This window comes from Nanorana parkeri, unplaced genomic scaffold, assembly GCF_000935625.1.
Source record: "Nanorana parkeri isolate BGI_ZX_2015 unplaced genomic scaffold, ASM93562v1 scaffold583, whole genome shotgun sequence".
NCBI lineage: Eukaryota > Metazoa > Chordata > Amphibia > Anura > Dicroglossidae > Nanorana > Nanorana parkeri.
The window spans coordinates 814,274-835,667 of NW_017306851.1; the positions used below are offsets into that span (position 1 = coordinate 814,274).

The 21,394-nt window shown below is 47.6% G+C and overlaps 1 protein-coding gene across 1 annotated transcript in view; it reads right to left on the minus strand.

The window, feature by feature from the left end:
* ITPR1 (inositol 1,4,5-trisphosphate receptor type 1) overlaps nt 1–21,394 on the minus strand; it is a 104,632-nt gene that overhangs the window by 44,043 nt on the left and 39,195 nt on the right. Inside the window, 16 exon segments of the mRNA XM_018562545.1 lie at nt 9,381–9,413; nt 11,225–11,336; nt 12,378–12,526; nt 13,842–14,026; nt 15,367–15,487; nt 15,595–15,723; nt 15,839–15,935; nt 16,271–16,563; nt 16,761–16,961; nt 17,681–17,806; nt 18,725–18,862; nt 18,938–19,003; nt 19,365–19,372; nt 19,680–19,848; nt 19,927–20,092; nt 20,970–21,051. Coding sequence (XP_018418047.1) covers nt 9,381–9,413; nt 11,225–11,336; nt 12,378–12,526; nt 13,842–14,026; nt 15,367–15,487; nt 15,595–15,723; nt 15,839–15,935; nt 16,271–16,563; nt 16,761–16,961; nt 17,681–17,806; nt 18,725–18,862; nt 18,938–19,003; nt 19,365–19,372; nt 19,680–19,848; nt 19,927–20,092; nt 20,970–21,051 — 2,075 coding nt within the window.

The window sequence follows — 21,394 nt, forward strand, 5'->3', positions numbered from 1 at the left end:
GTGGGGAGGGGGGGTTAAGGGTAACCATACAACCTCCTGCTACACAGTGACATCTCAAACATTGGCCAACTGGATTTGCTTCAACATACTTCCAGCGTACATTTCATTCTCGGCATTGGCAAAGTTATCAGCCGATACTAAAAGGACTAAAAAACCAAATAATTTCTTTTAGAGGTCTACTAAAAAACCCAAAAAATCAGGCAAACCCAAGAAAAAAAAACTGGATGCGGGTCCACCACATTTGCCAGCACAAGGCAAATGTAAGACTCTGGAAATGTTTCAGTGGGTGCGCGGGTCAACGTGCAGCAAATGTGTCGCGTATGGTAGATTTGTGTAGTTCCGAGGGGCTAATGTTACCAAGTCAGTCAATCTGGACACATTAGCCCCTTTATAAGATATACACGATGATGTGTATCATCACGCGGTGAGTGATTCATTGGCCGACGTGTGGTGAATGTTGCGTCATCGTGAGATCTGACCCTCACCTCATAATTATCCTTTAAGCCCTAAGGGGGCGTGTTTTGGACCCTCAAAATGCGTTAGGTTCTGGGGACAATCAAGTAGAGTATCTAACAGAATACAGTTGTATCTGGGCTATTTTAATTGGTGTGATACTTCAGTTCCTACATCTACGGCGTTCACTGTCAAGACAAGGATACTTTGGATTGCAGAAGATGACTACCTACGGGCCAAATCACCCAAATTCACATCACTCAACTACTGCTGGATGAGAAGCACCAAGAAAAAAAACCCACACGGGTCCAGCACCATCTGTCCGCGCTTCCAAAAACTCACTACTGCCATTGAGTCTTCCAAGACTACATTAAACATTTTTTATTGCCGCTCTATGACTCTGCGGACCTTTAGGGAGCGTCAGATGGAAAGAGAATGCGACTCAGGAGCAGAGCAGGGAAAGACCCCATTGCATCATTGGAAATATTTATTTCATGGTTCATATTTGCTCAGCTGCGAGACTACAGGGATTTCTTGTTTTGTTTTCTGAATGCAGTGTGACCATGTTTTATATGAGGACAGGAGAAGAGAGACCTTCCCCAAAACCCAACTGCATGGATTCCATTGTGCTGATAAAAAAAAAAAGGAGGAAGGGATAAGATTAGCGGAAGGTGAGCGGGTCACATACGAGGAGGGGAACAATGCGCTACAATTCACAGGCAGCCAGCAAGTGAAGGGTTAATCTCCCACACAAGCAGCATCCATGAATCAGCAGGAAAGTCCCTACGCTGGAGGGTGGGAAAGTGTCTATTTCACATCTGGGAGGCTTCCGTCTGTCGGGCAGATGCTGCAATTCGCTCAGCGGAGAGACAGACGGCAGCTGGGCTCCTCGCAGAGCCAGGGGAGGCGGCCGTCGGTATGGGTGCTTCAGCAGGATGGGAAGCTTTGCTGAGGCGCCACGTTACAGATCCAGGAGGGAAGGGGGTGCTGTGGCCATTTTGCCTTGGGTGCTAAAGAACCTGGTCTGGGGCATAATGCCACAAGGTAGGCAATGGAGTTTTTTTTGTCAAATTTGGTGCCCTAGGTTTAGTTTTGAACTGGGGCCAGAAACACTTTAAGGGCTTGTTCACACCATTGCGATTAACGCACCCTACCCTGCAATGCAGCTACCGTGCGTTAACAGTGCAGGAGGTACGTTGCATTGCACAACAGACCTAGCGTGCGTTATTGTGCACTAGGTGCATTGCCATTCATTTAAATGTCACTCCAAACACCTCCCAATGCAATTACGCACGCCGCAATGAGTGGTGCCGCAACACTGTTCATTGCCCTAGACCCCCTAACCCTAAATCTGATCTGTTCCTCTGGCACTGGCCTGAGATGTTTGTGCCACTGACAGAACAGTCCTGATCAGCGTATAAGTGACGTGGGCTACTTGCCTGGTAACGGCATCCTCTCACCCTCCTGAATCCCCCCGCCTCCCTGTAAACAGCGAAGTGTTTATTGGTAATTAGTGCTGAAGGTCACAGCAGCAGAGCTCCGGTTCCAGGAAAAGAAACCGCATGTTATGTAATGAGGCTGGCAACTCACCAAACAGGCAAGTAGGGCGGCCGAGCACAACCCCCTAGCGGGCACTGCCAGGAAGAGTGCCAGGGAGTTCATTGGCACAGAAAGGAAAGGAAGCCGGCCCGCTCAGCACTCTGCTCATGAAACTTGTTACAATGTATCGATTTATAAAATAGATTTTTTTTTTTGGAAACCTGGCAGAATTGTTCTGCTGAAACCCATCAGCATGCAGCCTGTTGGTTCACTTGGAACGAGCAACATGGCAGAGGCGTCCTGTGCCGGCACAGCTGAGACAGGTCCACTTTGTTCACATCCGTTATAGAAAGTTTACAATCCTCTTGGATGAAGAAAAAAAAAGAAGATACAAAAAGTATATAAAGAACAATTTACCTCCTATACAGACTATTCTATTCATAACTGGGAATTCAACTCTGTTACATAAGTATGCCGATCACAGGAACATCTAATACAATTAAGGCGAAGGCAATTAAAGTTTGCGTGGCAATTAAAGAGACACTGCGGCCAAAAATAGCAACAGATGAACACAATGTTTAATCCACATTAATGAGATGTAGGTGACATTTAGTTTGAGGAAGTTCTGCGCTCCCGCCAACAAATTCTCACTTTTTCCTAAAATACTTTGTTTTAACCTTTGTTACATTTCAGTGTTTTTTCGTCTCCTGCACCCACTTCCTGTCTACATGTACTCTGGCACTGGCTGCATGGCATTTCTCAGGGTGGGTTTCCTGATGGTGACTGTGGGCGGACCTACCGCCGATGCAGACGGTGCTGCTGCACCGGGGCACGAGTCGGGGGGGCAGTGTCCTCCAACTCAGTCCCGGCAAGATGGTGGGGCTTGCCAGCCGCCGGATACCATCGACAGGTTTTTGGTGAATAGTGGGAAGTAGCATCTGAAATATTGTATAGAGCAAATCAGTTTTATAAAAATTGACCCTTGAAAATAAATGTATTTATGAAAAAAAAAAGGATTAAAATGTGTTTAGGAGCAGGTGGCCACTTTAATTTTTTCAAACATAAAAAGCAAGTTTATACAGCAACCACCCCCCCTCCTCCACCCCCCTAACACCCCGTCCGCCCCAGTGACTACGTTCTCTCTGCTCTGGGGAACACGAGCTAAAATTTAACTCTGCTGAGGTCAAACACAGATTAAGACATTCGCATCCGGTTTCTCAACATCAAATCACCCACTCTGGTCAGAGCTATCAGAGATTGCAGTTTCGGGGAAAACATTAAAATTGGGAGGCGTGTGCCGAGTTTTGTTCACAGCAGTCCCCTCCTCCGCACCCCCCCTCCAACAATCCTTTCAGGGACTCCATTTAAAGGGATGTTATATAGAATGTGGTCACGAGTAAAGGCTCAACCTAAGCTTCCCTCAGCTATTTAATACTTGTCCCTGAGCGTGGACTAAACTCCAGCCTATATTTATTCCCACCTGTCCTGACATTTGAATCCCACCCCCGTGCATCTAAAAACAGACAGGAAGGTTACGATGTGTGGTGTCCACAGCAGAACCCAGACAGATCACGCACACAGGGGACACGGGAGTGAAACACCACCTGTGTGGTGACCCCGGGAATGAGAATGTTGGGTGCTAGCCTTGCACTATTTGACTTCATCGATATTGCTTTCTATCAGATCACAAACTGATACCTTCCTTACATGAGACTGAAACGGGAGGTACACTGAAGTTATACTGCATGGTGATAAGTCATACTATATAGGAGGTCAGTGATGGCATGAGGTCCATTGGCAACCAAGGCAAATGGTCAACAACCTCCCTATAAGTTGTGAACTACTTCAGCAGGATAGGTTGCAGGCCCTACTCTTTTTGCAACCACTTCTTGATGAAGCACCAAACGGTGGCTGCCTTTTTTACCTCCCCTGGGCCTGGCCCTATAGGAGGTAGAAAGGCACCTAGCTGCCTGGTATTCATCACTGTACCTGTATATCTGGATTCATGTCTAGGTCCATGTTACAGGTATGGCGGCACCAGAACCAGAAGACTAGGCAAGTATAAGGCGCAGATTGCACAATCTGATCAATCCTTGAATTATGGCCTGAGGTTTTGTCATCCATCTGGCTCAGACACCTCTACACCTGTGACATTTCTACCCACTGGTAGAGATACATGCCTAGGCAACCTCTGAGTGCAACCAAGCCAAGGCCCCAGACAACCACTAAGAAACCCAAAGACTGTAGCAATGCAACTACAGCTGGCTATGACTGGCAACTTAGTGCAGCAGCACATTAGCCTTGCTCTGTGTGGAAAGCAGTGGTCCCCTGCAAACGGTCCAACACACACCCTTGCCGAGTCACAACTAGAGCTCTCCAATCAGCAAAGTTGATGCTCCATGCTGATAGGAGTGTTCAGGCATTCAATACAACTCCCCTAATGAAGGCGCAGACAGGAGAAAAAACTTGAATGCTTTGTTTATATAGCTTTATACCCTCATCCAGCAGCCCGGCAGGTGACAAGGCAGTCTTTTAGTGTGACTGTATTGACACTTCTGCTCTGACAGGGAGGGAACGCCAGTAGATAACAGCACACACAGCTATCACTAAAAATAAGGCTGGCTATAAAAATAGAAGAATGAAGAACCAATTAACAGTGCCCATTCTCGACTGCCGCCTAAGTCACCTAATTATTTTCTACACCTTCAGTTCCCAGGTCTGCTCACATGCTGGGACCAAGTGCTGGACGTCTGAACAGGAAGATTAGCAAGACCCCAATATTTATTAGTACAATGGATAAAAGTGAGCCTATAAAATGTGTCAAAAGTTACACAAATGCACAACTTTCACCCACTGGGTTACCACCCTGGTATATACAAACAGCCCGGCACGCTCACTATGTTTGTAAAGAGGAAGTAGTGAGCAGGAAGGAGGTCAATTATAAATCCACTCAGATTAGGGTCATCCACCGTGACTGCACGCCCTCGTGCATGAACTTTCAAAAGCTGCAGCGACTGCTAGAAACAGGATGGCAACGTAGGAGCAGAGCTACGATTTAAGAAAGGGATCCAGGGTTGAGCGGAGATGAGGCGCCAGACCACGAAGTTCCTGTAGTCAAATAGGAGCAATATCTGTGCCTGAAGGCCAGAGGCGTCACCATGCTGGGTGTCACCTGCACCTGAACACCTTTGTCCTCTCCTGCCTAATAGGATTGTGTGCAGGAGCTGTATGCCGAGTCCATCAGTGTCCTCTTGTCCATTGCTTAGCGTCACGCCCACTTAACTGCCGACGTCCATCACCAAAATGACCATCTTGGTGATGGATGCTGGTAAAGAGAGGGAATGTTCATCCAGCGGGATAAGGTATTCTGGTCGGGTCCCCTCCTCTCTTATGCAGCCGTCGGGCCCATTTAGTCCATGACCGAGTGCCCAACTTTTCAGTCATTTTGGTGTCACCCCCTCTGATGGGGTCATCCGGTCTAGGCCACACCCCATCTTGTGATGGGCTCCATTCTAGCAGTTCTTCACAAAACAGGAGGCCCTCCAAAAGGGAGGAGACGTCCAGACTGAGAAATCCATGCGAATAAAGCCTGAGAACGGGGTAATCATCCCCCAAAAAACTTTGTTGGCTCCACAAATGGCAACAAGAACATATGCAGTCAATGCAATGAACTGCTGGTAAAGTTTTTCCTCTCCTGCCTAATAGGATTGTGTGCAGGAGCTGTATGTTTCGAGTCCATCAGTGTTCTCTTGTCCATTAAGTCCTGATGAAGGGGGATTCCTGACCCTTGGGGCATTGGCTGTGTATATCTTCTTGCCGCCATTTGCAAAGCCAATAAGGCTTTTTTGGGGGATTCTTAGAGAATTATGAGGCGTGATTTTCACTCAGCCTCTCAATCTGAGCTGACCTGTGACAATGAAACTATCACAGGTCGGCTCAGTAGATCGGGAAGTGAGCGAACACATACCGGCGCTCGCTCACTTCTCGATCTATCCGTGCAGAGAGCCGTGACCGTCACTCACGGCTCCCTGCAGTGATTCCCCCCAGCCCCCTCCCCTGTCCGATCCTCCAGCGCCGACTGGGGGGGAGGGGGCGGGTACAGCTGGCTCTGCCTCTAGATAGGCAGAGCCAGCTGTCACTCACGCAGCTGGGTGGATCCAGACAGAATTGTCAGGATCCGTTCCGGATGCGGCTGTCTCAGTATACTGAGCTTTGGGTGACGGGAGGACGCTAGTTTGTGTCCTCTCGTTACCCTCAGGAAAACTATGGGGAAAAGCACTGACCCCATAGTTCTCCTTCAAGATTACCTGGCGCTCTGTTAGCCTTCATTCACCATGATTTAAAGCAGTGGTTCTCAACCTGTGCAACCTCAGGACCCACATTTGTCCTCGGTCATTAAGTCGCGACCTAAGTCACACTGCAATGGAACGCACAACAGTGTGGGATGCTGTGTTGTGATGGAGCTCCATCCATATGTGCATTGCTTGTACAGCTCCCATGCGTGCCTGTTGAGGTATCGGAAGCCAGAATGTGATGTCACTCTGGTCCAGGCACCTCTACAGGACATGTGAGGAAGCTGTAAGCAATGCATGTATGGATGGATGGATGGAGCTCCCTCGCTGCCATACCCCCAGCCCACCTCAAGTCAACACTTGGCGCCAGACAGCATATTTTGAATAGCTGCTCGGTGTGAGAGTGAACAGTGCTGTGCTAGGGGGAGGCTGAGGAGCTCCTCACCTAGAAAAGTGGAAGCCATGCGGAGACCCAGTGAACATTTGGGTCACGACCCACCAGTTGAGAACCAAGGGTATAAAGGGAGACATCTTCCAAAATACTTCCCTTCCACACTTCCATTTCTCTTCTGCAACCCTTTTCTTACCCTTAGATCTATATGCAGTAAATACTTCTAAACAGAAACTTGCCGAGCACACAACAAGACAAAGGCCTTTATCTTGCTCACCAATATGTACAGACTGAGCTTCCCATTGTCTCATGCAACGTGAACAAGATAATGGTCTTTATTGTCCCTTGGCCAGAATTCCTTTTGTCATCATACTTCAGTGTTTTTCTTTTTATTATACTTCAGTGTTTTTGTTTGTTGCCGGAATAAAAAACAATTTGTTTTACAGCAGTGAGAGACCTCAGTGTTGACTCAACCCCAACTGAACTGCCAATGCCGTCTAAAATCCCCATGCATTACAACAGCGAATGACGGAGTCCCTCCCCCGACAAACTCCCTAGTATTTGCAGAGACCCGCAGGTCATTGAACCCAATAATATCTTTAACAGTAGGTTACTTGAGATATTCATCATGGTATCTGAAGAGTGTTCCCAGGAAGGTCACCAGTTGTGAGTAAGGAGGAAATTCTCTGCCCTTTGGACCAGAAAGATACGAGGAACTCCTGAAACACAGAAGGCTTTCAACTGGCTATGGTTTAAAACAAGCAAGCTGAACGTGTTTCCCGAACCCCCTTGCATCCAATAAAGCTGCGTGTGAGATCAGAGGTGAAATATTCAGCCAATGTTGTGAGTCACCGGTGATGGAGAACTGCAGGAGATATGTATGACCTGCTTACAGCACAGGGTCATGTCTACTGAATCACACACAAGGCAGACAAGACACGCCAAGAGAAAGGAAAGACTGAACTCGTCACCGACTATCCTGGGCAGCAGTACAAGCTGTCTCATTTCATGACCTTAAGAAGAATTCATTAATCTTATAGGGAGCCTGCATAGCTGAAACCTGAACCGCTTTGGGACCTAACCATTGCCAGACTCCTAAGGAAAGGCTTTGATATGTCTACAGCATCATGAGCAGAGAGGTCCCTTCCAATGGAACCAGCAATGCTTCCGAGACTCAGCCAATGCTGGATTGGTGTGCCAAATAAAAAGAAACACTACAGTAATCTTGACAGGCTCTCTTTTTTAAAGTACATGTTCCAGAGTCAACATCCCCATCTTGGCTTGATGGACAGAGTAGGAAGGAGACTGGAGCAAGAGGCCAACGCCAGCTTAGTGACCAGGTACAAGCACACACATCTGGAGTTTAGACTTTGCAGACTTCAGACTATGTGCTTGTTCCAGGGCAGAAGCTCACTAGATGCTATCGCAGAACCCGTATGAGAGCTCCGGAGCACATAACCTAAAATGAGTCAGCAGTACACGCTCCCATCCCCATCCTTTCAGGGACACTAAGTCACAATTCCAGCTTTCAGACAAATTTCTTATTTTATAGCAGAGCAATAAAGTCATCAAGTAGTAACTGGTATTACCCAACTAGTTTTATTATGTCTGGGCAGGCTTCTGACGCACGCATTACACGTGATAAGAATGGTTAAAAAGCCGATAGCCTGTATGAGAAAGGCTGCAGCTGTTTGAAGGTCTTTATCCCCAGAGGAACCCTTTTCAATGAATGTAATGCACTATAAAATCACAGAGTGCTCCATCTTCTCTAGTATCCCTAAACAGAGTTTGGGTTCCCCCGTGGTGGCCAGTTTCCCTTCCCAAGTGCAGATTCACTTTCTCACCAGGTCACCATATTAAGAGCTCAACTCCTAACAACTCCGCTGATTCAATAACCTGCTCTCTCCCAAGTCCCTCTTCTAGGCTGCAGTTCTCTTCCCCCACTTAACCTTCCAGGGGACTGCTAACCACTAAAGCAAGGGGACCCCCCCTTCTCTCCTGACCACTAAAGCAAGGGGACCCCCCCCACCCCCGAACCCCCCCCTTCTCTCCTGACCACTAAAGCAAGGGGACCCCTTCTCTCCTGACCACTAAAGCAAGGGGACCCCCCTTCTCCCCTGACCACTAACACAAGGGAGCATTTCTTCACGGACTTTATTCTTTTACTTAAAACCTTCAGCAGCTTACTGCTCATGCTCATTTACTGTGAAAACATTTTGTAGGGGTACCCTGAGATCTTAAAATTATTTCAAAGTTTCCTCCAGGGTGCAGAGGTCGGGAAAGGTTGTTTCAGAGTAACAAGTACAAAGGTAACTTTGCCCACTAAACAAAGCACTGGCCCCTCTGTGAGCAAAAGGAAAGCAAATGGATAATACGCTTTACCAAGGTGACCATTTTGCCGCTCCATCCTGTAGTACTGAACTCGCCAAAAAAAGCTTTTTTTGTGTGTGGTTTTGTGCTTTAAGCCAACAGAAACAAGAAGCCGTGCGAATCTCTGCAAAACACAGACACAAGTGACCAACTACAACCACACACAGAAGTCACAAGGTCACTGGATGGAAGGGGCGAGGGGGCACAAGGAGAGGCACAACAGCCTGTTCAGCGCACGCACGGTGAAGCTACATCATTCTGTAGCCTTTAAAGAAGAGGATAAAAGGGGAAGGAAATGGAGTCAGGGGTCACACAAGAGACAGACAGGTCAAAACCTCAGAATTTTCCACAGCGTCAATGGCTACAAGCTGCAAAAGAGGAAAGAGCATTGTATTAAGTATCTGCACTGCATCCAGCGCTCGTGACCTTACTATAGTTCTCCTTTAATAATATTGTTGCTTTATCTTGGAATTGGTATGGAATTTATTTAGACCTAATGAAAGGTCCACTTTACTATGTGAGCATAAGAGACTGCCTATTCATTGTTATGCCAAGATCTAATTTTTGGTCTTTTGGGGCTTTATGCAATCTAAAACTGATTGGCATATGTGTTTCATGCTTCAACTATGGGTGGCTATCAATGCCCTAACTGGCCCCCTTGCCCAACTTGCTGGCCCGATAAGACCACTAAGCAGAAGAGCCACTAAATCAACCCAGCCACCCCTAGGGAAGCAAATTCTCAACTGCATTTGTTTTGCTTAGACACAATATGCATTGTGGTGGATACTGACCTATTACAATGAGGGAAAGATGGCCCAGCGCTCCCTGTTCATGGCGAGACAACCGTCAGTCTACGGCTGCCCTCTCGCTTTGAAGTGATGGAGCGATCAAATTCAGAAAACAGCAGCCCTGGAGTGAGATTGTATCCCATGTTCTAGAAAGCAGTTGTACATTGGAGTTGCAAGGGGTCCCATTAACCACAAAGAAGAGTCTTCCATTGGTAGCTCCATCTGGCATGCCATAAAAGTCAACTTTCGGTTCTCTTTTTTCATGGTCGCCTTCAGGAACTTGCCAAATGTAAACTTTTGCTTCTAAAACATCTCCCTGCATCTTTCATCACCGAAAGTGTCCTCACCATTGATAACAATTTCGGCTTCAGTCAAATCATGATGGGAACTCTGGCGCTGTGATGGCAGACTACCATCTAGTGGCAGCTTTTGGAATTGCAGCCAATTAAGCCCTGTGATAGGCAGGCACGGACGGACACTTTCGCTGCTGGGGGAATCTACAAGTGTAAAGTCAGCTGCTGCCTGAGAATTGTAGACTGCTAGAGGCTACAGAAAAGAAAACATGAGTTGATTACCTGATAACTCTGTTTCCAGGAATCTTCCAGGACAGCCATCGAGATGCAGGCAGAGCCTATATCTCAATGGCTGTCCTGGAAGATGACTGGGGAAAAATGGCCACCTTTGCCTGCTTTGTAGAATTCCCTGTCACAGGTTGTGAAAGACTGAAACACTTCAATTGCTATATTACTGAGAGTAGATCAGCATCACATTAGGGAAAATGGAAAAATAGCTTGCTTCTCTTTCTAGGGTACAATGCTCGGAGGATTCTGCTGCACTGAACGGAAGAGCCAAAACACAGATTGAACAGGACTGTATGCAATCCTATCTTAGGCTGGGCACACACCTTACAACCATCGCAATACTTTTGTCTTGCGATGGTTGTAAGTTACTTTAAAAAAAAAACATACGATCTGCCTATCTTGCATAGGCAGATCGTAATTGCGATGATCGCAAGCCACGCCCCCTGAGGGGCGGGCTTACGATGACCGCAATGCTACACGGCTTTTATCGTACGAACATGCCACAAACCCGCCGAACATCGTACGATGCTCGGCGGGTTTTCGAACATGTCCGTAAGTTAAAAGTCGTGCGACCTTACAGTAGTAGAGGTCGCACGGCTTCCACACACCTTACGATAATCGTACGATGGCGGGATTTCCCGCGATTATCGTACGATCGTAAGGTGTGTGGGGACCTTTAGAGTAGCTCACTGATGGACTCTTGTCTGACTTACTGGACTGAATGGACAAAACTGAAGGGATCATCTTTAATCAATTTAATCAACAAGGACCACATGCCCGTTGGTTTAATGAGCAGTAAATGGGCAATACCTTGTCCCCGAACCCTCGGTCTTTCGCCATCATCTCTCTCAGCGTCTGCAGGACTTTAATGCATAGCTTCTCCTCGTTCTCCTCCAGAAGCTGCTTTGTATGTCTTATTAATCTGGAAAGAGAAAAAGCACGACATGAAAACAACCCGACAATCAGACGATGGCTAGAAGGATGACTGACATGGCACGCCCTCCCCATTCCTGACATTTCTCCTGGTGTGATGTGTCAGCCGATTACTCCTTTGATTTTGGAAATGGAGTTAAGTGATCGCTCACTACTGGGTTACCTTTTATATTCTTGGTGCCCAACAAGCAGCCCACCAGCATCCAGAGTGTAGCCCACCATGCTCCAAATATCTAACAGCGTACGGAGTACAGTGGGCTGTACTTTGAGTGACAGCGGCCCCCGGTTGGCTTTACAGCTGCATCCGTCGGCTGCTGGTGACAGCACCAGAGCGGACCATACAAAGCTGGCCACTATACAATCCGAGTTTACATTGACCAAAACTATGTAACAAAAAGGGAAAAAAAAAAAAAAACAGCTTAAACAATGTTTTAATTTGTATCCAATCAGGCCAGCCCGTGCAGTACAAAGTTGATGCAAGGTCTTAAGGAGATCGTATGTTCAGACTAAAAAGCGCATGGCCAGCTCTAGCCTAGGAGCTGAATTAATCAGTGTCTTGGCTTATGCTCCTGCTGCTGAGCGCTCCATAGGAGGAAATGTACAGACACAGGCAGATACAGACACAGGCAGATACAGACACAGGCAGATACAGACACAGGCAGATACAGACACAGGCAGATACAGACACAGGCAGATACAGACACAGGCAGATACAGACACAGGCAGATACAGACACAGGCAGATACAGACACAGGCAGATACAACAGACACACAATATGTGGAACAATGTTTCCGCACTGTTTACATTAGAAGTGAAATGTTGTCCTGGCACTTGCTGTTAGAATGGAGGCTTAGGCAAAGGTGATCCCATCCAACCTCTCCTTGCAATAGTAGATCATTGCTATAGTCATCTATAGCACTACAGCCAAAGGGGGAAGGAGGGGGGAGTCTGGATTTACCAGATAAATGTTGGTTGCCTTGGCCCAAATAAAAATTACCCCCTCAACTTGCCAACAAAGCTGCCACTCACTTGCAGATGAACTGCCCGCTCTCGCACTTCTTTCGGGCCTCCGTGTTCTCCGGAAACAAGAGCTCCGGCCGGTGCAAGACGTCCACGAGGACTGAAAGTTCCGCTTGGACCAGAGGACGCAGCCGATCTTCCAGGGATGACACAATGTCCTGTGCAGAATAAGATGCCAGTTATTAGGAAGTGTTGGGATCTCAATGCTCATTCATAAAGTTCAAATGCACCAAAGTTCTCCAAACAATCACTGGTTCTGGTACGGCGGCTACAACAGCAGGAAAGGTCTCCCTTGGTGGATACCCAGAAGAAGCTTACAGTGTAGACATACAGAGAATGGACAGCAGACCAAATGGGTGAAAAGTCCAAAAGAGAAACAGTTGCTGATGACTCTATGCAACTTCAGCCTAATAGTGATCCCAAACCAAGCTAAATGAGCGATTTCTTTGGTTTTCAGTCTTTTGAGTACTTTTAAGTCTCCACATTATTGATGAAGACGGAGTTTTGTTGCCCTGAAATGCATTGGCTTGCTTTGAATGAATCATGAAACACTATTTGGACTTTTTCACCCATTTTGCCTGACACCCCATTCAGTATATGTCTACACTCTGTGCAGAGGAAGCAGAATCTCGAAATGTGGGCTGCAAGTATATAGCCTGATCAATCACAGGAAAACTATACTAGCCTTGTGTCATTTTTGGGGTCAACATTCCATCCAAATGCAACATGCCAGGTTTAGTGAAACGCTGGTAAGCCAAAAAAAAATACTTTTACTTTATATAGCCAAACGTCAGTGGACTCCTGACCATCACACCCTATAATGAGCTTGTTGGACATTGCATTCCAGAACCATGGCCATCAATATGGAATTGCCCGAGAACCATGGCCATTAATATGGAATTGTCCCCCCCCCCTTCCGCCAAAGCACATTAATGTGGAGCTGATCCCCAATGCCCTTTAATATGGAGGCTTTCCACAAGAATTTAGAGGGAGGGAGTCTGTGGGAATTTGTGAGGACCGGTCCTGATGTTGGATGAGAAGACCGGGCTCATAGTTCAAGGGTGCTCAGTAGGGTTGAGGTCAGGGCTCTGTGCAGGACACTCGAGCTCCTCCTCCCCAAACTTGTCACCCCATGTCTTTATGGAGCTGGCTTTGTACACAGGGGGCAGTCATGGTGGAACAGAAAAGGGTCTCCTCCAAACTTACCACATGGTTGGATGAGCACAATTCTCTACAATGTCTTTGTATGTTGGAGTATTAACAGAACCTTGACTGGGAAGACCTGAACTTCATTTGGAGGGAGGTCCACATACTTTCGGACCATATAGTGTCGTTGTGATAGTCAGGTGTCCACAAACCTTTAGCCATACTGTGACCGTCTCCAGGACAGATCCATTAATGATAAGTTGGCACAACAGTAATGGAAGTAAATTAAACAGGTTCTGCGATGCGAAGAGCCTTTTCCCCCATTACCTGCAGCCGTTCGATAATATTGCGGTAGTCCCGTGAGGCAGTTAGCACAGAATCGCGGCGGGCAGCATTTCTGGCCGTCATGCGCCAGCTCATGGCCGTCTTCTGTACAATGTTATGGCTTTTGAGAAACAAATTGTTCACCTGACTGTCGAGATCGACAGGGATGGCTATGGCACGGCCCTTCGCTGCGAAGAATCCAAAAAGAAACATTTCAACAGCTTTACAAAACACAGATTGATGCTCGCCTAAAGATAAATCTCAGACGCAAAAACTGTCATAGAGATTACTCAACACAAAAGACACAAACCCAGATATTACCTCCTATCAGTGACATCATTACTGTGCTGCACATAGCCCCACCCACTAATAGAAACTATAGGAGGCGGAGACAAGACCAGTCACACTGCACAAGAAAAACAGCAGTGAGTGGTCTTTATTACAGGAGGGGGCGGAGACAAGACCAGTCACCCTGCACAAGGAGAGAGCAGCAGCAGTGAGCGGTCTTTATTACAGGAGGGGGCGGAGACAAGACCAGTCACCCTGCACAAGGAGAGAGAGCAGCAGTGAGCGGTCTTTATTACAGGAGGGGGCGGAGACAAGACCAGTCACCCTGCACAAGGAGAGAGAGCAGCAGTGAGCGGTCTTTATTACAGGAAGCTCCAAGTCTCACTCTGGATTACTGCACAGATCTGGAGGAAATACACAAAGCTCAGGAAGAATACACATGACCAGTGGTGTACTGGCGACCCAGGCGGCTGCTACGGTGCCCGGCCAGTGCATCTCTCTGATGCTGTGTGGGCTGCCTGGGTTGCTTTGGTATGTAAGGGTGCTGGCTGTCACTGACCCAGCTCAGCAGCGGCTGTGAAGATCACCGACAACCTGCCAGTGATGTGTGCAGTGGCCGCGGCGCGTTTCCCCTCACAGCTGCTGCGGAGCTGTGTCTGACAGCCAGCAGCTGCGGCAGAAAAGGCAGGCGTTCGTAGTGAAGGAGGCGGGGCCTGCTCAAGACCAACCCCGCCTCCTCTTACATCACTGGCCAGCGACCTAAGAGCAGGCAGGGCCGTCAATATGAGGCGGGGCCCGGCGACCACGGAGGCTGACAGCGCTGACAGGTAAGAGGTGTGCAGCCCATCCGAGACCCTGCAGAGCCCACTATAGTCTATGGAGAGCTCTGCAGGGTCACTCTCAGGTGGGCTGTTTGGTATATCAAGTGGGCTCTGCAAGTGGCGTAACTAGAAATCACGGGGCCCCATACAAAATTTTGCTAAGGGGCCCTGTGATTTCTAGTTAGGCCCCTGCACATGACTCTTGTATGAGGACAATATTTTCTCATCCCATAGTTCAGCTTTAACCATGTTATCAGGGAACATTGGAAGAACAATGGTCTGTGTATACATTATCGGCACTGCATGGGACAGTTTGGTACAGTAAGGCGAGTCCGGCCTTGTAAATTTGGCAGACAATCACACTCCTCCTCCTATCGGTAATGAGTACAGGTAACACCCAGTGGCCACCATCCACTTACCCACATCAGACAAAACCCGAATACAACTCTCCACTGAAGCCTTCTGGGAAGGAAGGAGCCAGCCGCAGTGATAGACCCGAAATACGGCTTGTAAGAGCTGCACAAACACGGGCTGCCGGGTCTGAGGACACAAAGAGGAAAAACATTTCCGAAAAGGGGCAAGAACCCAAAAAACTTCCTTCACCGGCTACTAAACAGAACCCCCCAAGGAAAGGACCTCCACCGGACCTGCAGCGTGGTGCTCTGATCGGAGAACGGGGAGCTGAAGAAAGTGTTTATGATGCTCATCACAGTTTCCGTCACGTAGCGCTCCAGGACCATGTCTGCGTGTTTCCGGTCACTCGTGCTGTTACACACCTGAAGCACAAACATATCACCCCCAATAATATACTGAATATATATATATATATACACACACACACAAATAGACTTCTAGACCAATCTATCTTCACAGAGTCTCCCCCCATCTCACCCTGCAGATGTCCACCAAAAAATTCTCAAACAGCTTCCACATGTGGTTACTGGTATAGATTTCCTTCATCTCCACTTCTGTGTCAACGTAGCAAAACCTATCACGGTACCACGCTTGTAGTCACTGAGCTCCTGAGAGCAACCCGTTCTTTCACCAATGTCTGTAGAAGCGTCTGCATGCCGAGGTGCCTCATCCTATACACCGGGGGCCATGGAGGTGATTGGAACACCTGAATCCAATGATTTGGTGGGGTGTCCCAATACTTTTGGCAATATAGTGCATATTGACTTGTTATATATGCAGGTTCTGCTGTCTGGTAATGGAGCACAGTGATTGCGCTTTACCATGAGCTGAAGTCCATCATCTTGCTCTGATGGGTGGTTATTCCTCTAATTTATTTCCTCTCAGCACCTGTTGAGAGAGGACGCCAACTGCACCTGCAATAGAAATATATTGGCACACTTATATCTCACCTCGGGGATGCAGTCCTCGTGTGTCACCACGCGCACAATATCGTCCAGCGGCAGCAGCGAGTTGCACTTGATCTCGGTGTAGACGTTTTTACCCTCCGTGCACACGGCCAGCAGCTCCACCAGGTGGATATGATACATCAGGGGGCTGTTCTCATCCATCCGCTCCCTCTCCGAGCGCATCATCTGTACCAGAGTCTGGAAGGACGCCCGGTCATTGTAGAAGACGAGGACATCCTCTCCGGAGTTCACCAGCTGGAAGAGGAACAAGGAAGTGCACATCAAACGTGTGAGGGGGGTACAAATGGGAGGGGCTTATTCAGAGAGCAACGTGTGTGCAAAATGCATTTCTGTATACAAGATGGGCTTTATTCATCCCAAAGGGGTGGGGCCAGGGACAGCCAGGCTGGGGAGGAAAGTGCGAGGCGATGTTGGAAGTCTATGGATCTTACCTCCGCCATGACAATGTCCTGGCACTTCTTGATGAATCGGCCCTCGGCCTTCACGATGGTCTGTAAGAACTTTATGTATTGCACGCTGCGACCGTGAGTCTCGATGCAGTGAGCGAAGTGCTGGACAACGCGCTCGTTTATTTCGCTGCATAGCTGGAAATTATCCTTGAAGATATGCTGCATGGTGACCGTTTCCAGAATCTACGAGAGAGACACACACACACACACCGGGATCATCCAACGACATGGCAGAGGATGCAAACTGTAAATCCCGCCGCCTGGCACTGCGCCCAACAGATCTACCCACTTTGATATCCATTCTCTTGAATAGACACAACACAGTATTCCTGGGAGGGAACAGAACTCAGACGCAAACCTAAAGTATTTATTTGTTTGGCTTTCCTAAAAATAGTTTTATAAAGGTAAACACAGAATGAACTGAGAGTATGCAAGTCAAAAATAAAACAACTTTTCCTCTTCCTATATACAGTAAATGGCTGGTCAGAGGGGGTAATTGTTACATTGTATCATTGCTTGGATACAATAAGTACAGAGCTTTGCTCTCTTCCTTGCAATCTATTGGCATGGTTATGGATACAGATAAAGATACACCTTAGTCCCGCACAGCTCACTGATGTCATAGTTTGCCAGGAAGCTAAGTGGGACCTCTGGATGGTGTCCCGTCCAGCTCCTGGGAACCAGTGACATCAGTGAGCTAGGCAGGATCGGCCACATGCAGGGACAGTACACATCCCCACCCCCACCAACCAGCAGCAGTGCACAACCTCCCACCTACCCCACATCCACCCCTTACCATTTGATGGCCTCAGTCAGCTTCTAGATTAAGGTTGGGTCTGGTGTCACCCATGTGGCCAATTGTTCAACAATCATTTCTTTACCTTGGGCACCCCGGCACTCACCCCAGGGGTCAGGAAGAGGTTGATGTGCTTGTGGAGCAGAGTCTGGTTCTGCTGGTTTCCGGCACAGAAGTTCTGCAGGAACTCGTGAGCGATTCTCATTATTTCCTGCATCCGAGTGTCCTCTGACTGGAGAGAACCAAAGAGAACAAAGAGCATTAAAGATGGTTTAATATCACAGACAACAGTCTACAAAACAATCTGTTCATTTCAATGCCTTCCTTCCCCATAGAAACCCTTTCCCTGTGCTGCCCCCCCTCCCCCCCATTCATCATTGTGACTGAAGAGGAATACAGGAATGCAATATTTTCCGATATGGAGGCACATCTGACTCTCCTCTTCCTCCCACATGACAGTCCGGGACAATTGGCTTCTCAGGCATCACAACTATCACATGGGGCAGCAGGTCTTGGACCAGTGTAAGCTCCACTGGACCAACTTGTAGAAGGATAGAAGGAGCTTGTGATCACTCTTGGCAGCAGTAAAGCAAAGGGAAGATGATTCCATGTAGCTGTGTGTGTGTGTGTGGGGTCAGCTTTAGAATACAATTGCACCCTATAAGGGGCCTTTGAGGTGTTCAGGATGTCATAGGTCCTCTTTCGGCTCTTCCTCTGGCAGACCCAAATGCTGCAAACATAGTGATATCAGCGCCATCTTCCAGAAATGTTGCACAAGGTAACCACTAGGGGGTGGGTACCTTACACTCCGAGACCCACAAAAAGTAGGTTTACCGGCACTGGGTGTCACTCAACCCCAACAAAAGAGCAGTGCAGGATCACAGAGTGGCAAGTCTGTGGGGGACATCGCTGGAGAGGTGAGAGCGGCAAGAGATGTCCCTTTGAATCTCTTTTTTAACAATAAGGTTTTATTAAGGTTTTACATCGTACAAGCCAACATTACAACATTGGTAAGGCCCGGATCAGTCACCGTAACCGAGACTGTTGATTAGACAAAACAAGCATAATTTGGACTTTATAGTTGTTAGGTACTACACTCTCCAATGAACCATTGACCACTGACACGTAAAAGATTGACATAAACCATCACCTTCTCATAGGGTATCTGCAGCAGCTCCAGCACCACCGTGTGCGCCCCCATGTTCCGCAAAAGACGCTGTTGCTGCTTGCGGTTTCTGCGGCCGGACGTGTTCTCCTGAACGCAGAGCTTGCTGAGCCTCAGGAGGATCTACATGGGAAAAAGAAAGGGGGGTAAGACAGTACATAGGGAAATATATCCCCCCCCAGTATGAGGCATACCAACCTCTCTGACTACTCTGTAGTTATAGCTGCTGGTGCTCTCGGCTTTCTTGGGCTTCCCGGATCCTTCCTACAAAGACAGAAACAAGTTTAGATTCAGATAAAAGGTAATGCATACTCCTAAGATGAACCTGTAAAAGTACAATGTACATGGGGGGTAGACATTTTGCGCATTATCTCTGCAGGCTCCGCTTCCTTCTTTGTTCTTTGCAGTACTACACATGCTTGTATTTTTCTGCTGCTTCTCACAATGCAAGTGGACAAATCTCTATACTCATTGACAACCATGAGTTCATTGGGTCTAATATTCAGAGGTTAAGACTGCCAGGCGTGATAGTATGTTCCACCAACCTCTGTACACACATTTACTGCCACACTGGACTTCACATGTCTGGGCCAGTGCAGCCTGTGAGCAAAGTAGTTTCTTCTACCTGACCCTCTAGTGGCAGAGCACAGAAGGAGTAACATGGGGTTTGGGGACGTGTGGATCCACATGTAGGTTATTTTGGGTCAGAATACTGAGTTTTACACCAAGTAAGGAAGGGTGAGAACCTGTGACAATGTTTTATTACTGTTCATATCTTCCTTCCCTTATGACAACTATGCCCTCATTCAAGTATGGGCACCTCAGGGACAGAAACAAGGGGGAAATCTCATCAACTGGGTCACAAATCTAATATCATTTGAGGCTCTTCCCTACTTGTCTGGAATAAGACTTTAGGGTTTGACAGGACTTGAAGAAAAACCTGCCTCTTTAGCGTTTGCAGCCCCAGTAGTCTGTTCTGAAGCTTCCTCTGGACCAGATCCTTTGTAGACCCACAGCTCCGACTTCTCCACGATAGACCTCAGCTGGTCCAAGTCCTGCTTTATCTGCTTGTAATTATCCACATCCTGACTGGTCACCAGCAGCTGGACCTACGTGAAGATGATGTTGGTTAGAAGACATTTGCAGACCATCGTCCACAGCAATGAGGTCACTGGACCTCCACAAACCTGTTTGAAGGCCTGAAGGACCTCCTGCCTCTGGCTGAAATGGCGGAAGAGCAGCTGCAGGGCTCCGGACACTAGAGGGGGGTAGTCATGCATGGTGAGGTGGAGCAACACGCGGAGGAAGGTGCGACCGCCATCATCGTCCAGGTCCAACGGGGTGTTCTCTTCGCTGTGAGGAAAAGAAGGCACAAGTCAATCTGAAGGCCTGAACATTTGGGAGACTTCACAAACCCAATCTGAACTTTGGGGTGTTTCAAAATACAAAAATAGACCCGGCACTATAGACTGACGTCATATTCATCCTTGATTTAACACCTGGCGAGTCACTGACATGGAACAAGTATGAAGTCAAGTCAAAACTCCTGGCCTGCTTATATTATCCAGGTTAGCAACTCATCAGATAGAGAGGCAAGAACAAGGATGATAGGGTCAGTGATGCATTACATAGTAAAGGATGGTAATGACAGCCATGAAACTTGTATCTTAAAAGGTCAGCTTCCATATCACTAACCTACAGAATCCTTTTAAATAGTAATGATATCCATGGAAACATGACCAGTGATGAAGCCGACTGAAATTGCCTTTAGATTTTGCATTCATTCGCCCTTTGCAGACTAACAGGCAGGTGTGGAAAACATGCCGCTATGGCCTTTGGAAAAAATACAGAAAAAGCTGGGGTGCATACCAATAGGTCTGGTAACACATAACATCCAGTATATGACATTCCGGAGGTAGATGAGATTTCTGTACACCCTATTCACGTAAGTCTGGTGGACATCCTGGCTGACCCACTTTTTTGTGTTTTAGGTATTTGAAGAAGTTTCCTTTATTTTCTTCATGAAGGATGATTTTGAATGTCTCGCAGAACTTTAAATCTTCGCTTCCTAATTTGTTTATCCTTCTTACCCTTATGTCTTTCCTCCTTTGTCTCTTTCTTTCCTAAATCGCTTTCTCACATATCTATTTCTCCCTTCTGCTTCATCTCCTCCTCATTCACAATAGCCGTGTCGATTTATATATCCCTCGTCCGTACTTGTATTATCTACCTATACTGTTGATGGGCCTCATGGCCATGATATTGCCTGGTGGAATCTCGTACTGACGATACCTCTTTTCCTTCTATTTTTTCTGCGTTGTTTTATTAACGTTGAAAAAACTGAAAAAGATTAACTTATAGGAGAACTATGAGGTGAGTTATTTTCACTCACCTCATAGTTCTAGCCGACCTGTGACAATGAGACTGTCACAGGTCGGCTCAGTAGTTCGGGAAGTGAGCGAACACATACCGGCCTTCGCTCACTTCTCGATCCTGTCACTGCAGAGAGCCTTGACAGGGGAGGGGCTGGATTCCACCCTCCACACTCCTCCAGCGCTGACTGGCGGAACGGACGGGGGAGGGGCGGGTACACCTGGCTCTGCCTCTAGATAGGCAGAGCCAGCTGTCACTCACGCAGCTGGGCGAATCCAGACA